Raw genomic sequence first — 5,114 nt, 5'->3', positions numbered from 1 at the left:
ACCGCAAGACCTCGGCAAAAGGGATCGGATCGACCCCCCCGCCTGACGGTTGTCAGGGGGAAGGTCAAGGCCGTCCGGGGAACCGCCGGGGATTTCCATCCGGAACAACAAGGGATGTTGGGGAGAAAGAAGGGAAGTCGATCCAGGAACGACAATGACGACGCCGTTCATTGTAGAAGCCACAAGGGATGTTGATGGGGGGAAACGCGACGGACGCGTCTTCGCCCGTCAGCGAGAGGCCGTGCCTGCTCAGGGCCGAGGGGCTCATCTCCTGGTCTTCCGACTGCACGGGTTGTGGGTTGTAAGTTGTGGTAGGCGCTAGCGGGTTGGTGGAGCAGGTGGCCAAACACACGCACACATCTGTGAGTTGACCAACGCTTCACTTCCCATAGTCCGTGTTGTCACAAACAGAAGCAACAGGCCACATTGAGCTCGGAAGCGGGGAGCACCGACACGCAATGACCGATTTCCGACTTCCAGCGCTCCAACGCCAAAAAAAACCCCCCACAAGTTCACTTTGACCGAGTCGTTCCGTGTCGCACAACAGATCACCGAGTCACAACCCGGAAGTCAACCGTCGAGAAGTATGACGTCGAAGTGATATGGAAATATCCCTTTATTTACATATCGGGGTTTTTTTTTATTTTTTATATCGTTTTATTTATGAATGTCGTTTTTAATCCGGTACCATACGGTCCTGTTTGAAGACACGGGGCTCTGGGCGAAGCGAGGAAAAACACTCGCGCGTTGCGGACGCAGCAGCGCACCGCGGTGTTTACCATGTTGTGTTTCTTAACGTCTAAATGAGCGGAATGCCCGATGGGTTACATGCGCGCTGCCGACACGGAGGGCGAATGGCCGATGTGATCATCATCAGCTCGGGCAGTGACGGAGACTCTGATGTGGAGATCATCGGGGGATGCGCGAAAGTGGAGGCTGCGGGGGGAGAGCGGCTGAACTTCGCTGCCACCGCCGCGCCGGTAAGCTCGCGGGTAACCCCGTTAGATTGTTTTACAAGAAAAACAGTCACATTTTTCTGTTGGCACGGTCCTTTGATAAGAAACAGCCATTCCACGAATATCCGCTCGCATGTGGCCCCTCTACGCGTTGTTTACGTTGATGGGTGGCGGGGTCCGCCTTTCCCGGCGAGAATGCAAATAATAGGCACCGCCAACCCGAGAGGTGACCGCGGCGAATTGGATCCGCCAGCTTGGCTAGTCGTGGGCGAACTGTCAAGATGGATGAGCGTTCACAAAAAAAAAAAAATGACAGCACCCCCTGGGTGAAGAGATACCCCGACCCCCTCACATGGCCGAGCAAAACGAAACCAAAGGAATGAATGAGACAAAGGCAAACTTTCAAGAAGCGAAAGTGAGGGACTTGTGGGGCAATCCACCCAACAGGGACGATTTCATGGATTGCCACATTAACAATGATGTGGGGTATTTCATATGCGTATTCATAACATGCTCAATAAACAATAGTACAATCTCAACTAACAATAATCTCATTTTATAAGAGGATAATGCAGAAACGCGTGTCATCTAATCCCAGATCAATACATGTTAACTCGGGAAACAGTAATAACAGCTTAGTACTATGAAGTTCAAGAGATGAAAAATGAAGGCGTTAAAGAAAGAAAGTAAATCCTCCATCCTTGCCCAGGAAAGGGATTGTCAACTTCTCTGGTACCTGATCCACACCTGTTCCAGTTAACCTGTAGTAGGATGCAGCCTGGCCCCAAATGTCCCGTAACAAGCCTCTACCACCGAGGTCAGACGGTCAGTACGTTGGTCAGTAAGAGAGCGATCCCACAGGCAGGAAATATAAAAATCAATTACAGTGAGAGCTTCCAAAATGGAGGAGAGATGTACTTTAGCCTCACACCCACACTCCCTCTCTCTCTCTAGACTTGACGGTCAATCTGCAACTGCATTACTGCACTTGCGGTTAAAGATTCTAACGATGTATGCCTTTGTGCCATCTCTCCCTGCAGATGTTGATCGACCTTGTCGAATCCGCGTGGGCTTGCAAAGGGCTGACCAGGTGCAGGAGGCGAAATTGCAGGAAAATGCACGATTCAAAAACCTTGCCGTCGGATGAGAGCGGACCCCTGACCGAAACTCCGGACCAAACAGAAACCTCAGCCGAATACGGCACGGACTCCGCGGAAAGCCCTGCAAGATACTCGTCCGCTGTTTCCGAAAAGCGGGACAATGACATTCCAATATCCGAGCGGGGCTTTTTCTGCGATTTTAAGACTGAAACGCCGCACCTGAACGAGGACGTTAAGGACAATTATTCAGGGATTTCCAGGAGAGATCTCGACAACGCTTTTAATTCCCCCTTCTCCGTCTACTCTGAAATGAAATCCCCGGATTGGAAGCCTTCAGAGTCCAGCCTATGCAAGCCCCCGTCCCCCAGCTTGCCGTCCCCAAGCCTGTGCCTCCCCAGCCCCCAGACTCTCGACCTCAATGCCGCCTACCACCAGGTGGAGTCGCAGTCTTCCTGTCACGGCGTCCAAAACCAGGGCGATTTAGTCGCGAAAGGCGCTGCCTACACGTGGAACGGAAGCATCGACTACTCTCCCATTTCTATGTCCAGCGCCGAGGACAGTCCGGCGCCTTTCGACTGGCACGACAGGGCCGAGGAGGAGGTGTGCGGCGAGAGCACGTTTGAGCAGAACCTCAAGAGCGTCAGTAGGGAGGACCGCAGATTCATCTGCCCCTCTACATTTCAAAGACTAGTGTCCGGAGCGGTTCGCGGCATGGTTCAAGACCTTCCTGCGGTGGTTACTTTGCTATCAGGAAAACGCACTGTTATTGAAGGTTCATTTGGCCTCCTCTTGACAGTACTTTTCCCCTGTTCTAGGATGGTGTTCAGGAGGAGGACGGCGGCTTTGCTGCCGAGGAGCTGTGTCGGCGCAGCCTCAGCCTGGTTTACATCACCATGGAGGAGAACTACCCAGAAGGCACCTTGCAGCTCCTATCCGACCTGCTGCAGCCGGGCTTCTACTCTCCAAGGGATGTCACCGACCACGTCCTGCGGCGCATCTTGCTGGAACCCCAGACTTCCCAGCACCTTTGTGTGCAGGCCTTCAATTTGCTCATGAGGACACAGAGGTGAGAGGCTAATATGGACCACATTGTCTACCTGTTTCTTCTGGCCTTTGTGCCCTGCCTTTCCCTAATTTTTCACTCAGCTTGAACTTCCGTAACTCTTGTTTCCTTGCTGATTGCAGACACCACCGGGCTGACAAAACCACCATTTCATGGGACTGGGAGTTGTTGACGTCGGTCATGGAAAATCAGGTACTTCGCAGATGAAAAAACAATGTTGGCACGAGAAGACATTAGACACAGAAATCCTTTGTCTTTCTGTGCCGGTGAAACATTGGAAATCGAGCTACTACATCGGTTCCTACCTCTATCTTTCAGGAGCATTCCAAGAGACTCCGCTGGGAGGTTGTGCGGATGCTTCTGGAGTACGTCGTGCAGACCATGGAGGACGATTTCCAGGCCAAGCTCTCTCCCTCCGCCCTCCACCACTCTATCACCAAGGCCACCTTCTCCTGCAACTCTCCGGTTCAGTTCGGCAACGTCAGGTGAGTTTGGGACGTCCAGGAGACGTCGCCTTCAAGAAGGGGCTTTGAACTGTTTCAAGTTTCTCAGCTACGTCAGTAGAAAAAGGGACCCGTTTTGCTTTTCCAGAAGTGTCATCAAGTGGCTGTTTGCGGCCGTTATGAAATCCACGGAACGTGGAGCAGGTCGGGAGGCACTCCACGAAAGTGATGAACACGTTAGGTAAATACAAAGGGAATTAATCGACTATTCAGCGCTCTTGTTTTTTGTTTTTTATAGCGCCAAGCATTTCCCGTTAACTGGTTATGCCGTAAACATCATTTGCAAATAGAACACGGTCGCCTCAGCTCTCTCGACCACGCACCACGGAGAAGCCTTGACGGGGCGACAGCTTTTAAGAAATGGCACGCCTCTCCCTTGTAGGATGGTGCAGGTCTTCCAGAGGATGCTCACCTTGGCGCTGGAGGTGGACCGCTCCCCGGCCCTCAGCTCGGACAAGCTCTCCCAGGAGCTCTTCCACACGCTGCTCTGCCACATGCCGCTCAGAGCGCACAGGTGAGGAGGCCGCGGGCGGCGGGAGCGGGAGCGTCTCGACGGCTTTCACCCTGACCTTCTCTCCTCGTGGCGGTCAGGATGCTGCTCCTGGAGACCATTGAGTGCGACCTGCTGAGACGGAAGCTGCTGCAGCATCTGTTGGACCACGCCTGTCCGGAGAAAACCCGTCTGCCCATGTCCCTCGGTCGGCTGCTCCACTTTCTGAAGAACTGCGCCCCCGAGCCAGTTCTCGCGGTGAGTTTCGCAGGGCTCTCGTGAGCGGGGAGAAGAAAAAAATGCCTTTTTCCCCTCGTCGGCCATCTTGTTTCCACCTTTACCTCTTCGCCAGCTTTTATGTCGCATGGATGTGGTGCCAGTAGCCATTAAGCTCTCGCGAAAGGGAAAAACCTCACCGAGTGTGTCCGATTTGCTTCCTGAGAGGAACCGGGTAGAGGTTAAATGGGGTTTAGGGACGTTAAAATGTTGGTCGAAGAAAGAGAGCCAGATCCATAACGCATGACTCCCCTCCTCCCCCCCCAGGATGGTTCTGAAAGGTCGCTGAAATGGGAGGAGCTGCTCCAGCTCCTCTGGATGTTATTGATCAGCTACAATAAAGTGATGAAAGGTAAACAGAGGCCTCTTTTGGGAAACACCAGCGCTTTCATCACCTCCTTTAACCCAAATCCCCGCCCGTTCTCCACCCCCACCACCCCTCCGCCAGGTCGGCTGTACAGCTCGGTCACGGAGCGCACGGGCGGCGTCCACCCCGCCATCCGAACGCCGCACGACGCGGTGTCCCAGTCGGCGGTCCTGGAGGCGGTGGAGTCGTTCCGGTCCAGGTCCTTCAAGGACCTGAGCCACGCCTTGCCCTGTCACGTGGAAGAGTCCCTCACTTACCTCCAGGAACACCTCTTCGATGTCTGCCAATGTTGAGCGCCCGTGTTGTTGTGCAAGTTCAAGTGGGCATTCATAATGATTTTATTCTTTTTATAAAGGAGA

The 5,114-nt window shown here is 53.4% G+C and overlaps 1 protein-coding gene across 1 annotated transcript; it reads left to right on the top strand.

Moving 5' to 3' along the window:
* The first annotated feature begins 650 nt into the window (after positions 1-650).
* On the top strand, positions 651-5,114 carry simc1 (SUMO interacting motifs containing 1). Its single transcript, XM_080007829.1, has 10 exons — positions 651-980; positions 1,997-2,788; positions 2,872-3,122; positions 3,242-3,311; positions 3,438-3,604; positions 3,711-3,803; positions 4,005-4,136; positions 4,214-4,370; positions 4,656-4,740; positions 4,837-5,114. The coding sequence occupies exons 1-10, from the start codon at positions 804-806 to the stop codon at positions 5,046-5,048; spliced, it is 2,136 nt and encodes a 711-aa protein (XP_079863955.1). The 5' UTR covers positions 651-803; the 3' UTR covers positions 5,049-5,114.

Source organism: Zeus faber, assembly GCF_960531495.2.
Source record: "Zeus faber genome assembly, chromosome: 10".
Classification (NCBI taxonomy): domain Eukaryota; kingdom Metazoa; phylum Chordata; class Actinopteri; order Zeiformes; family Zeidae; genus Zeus; species Zeus faber.
The sequence above is the reverse complement of the archived record's forward strand: the minus strand, read 5'-3'. Positions and strand labels throughout refer to the sequence as shown.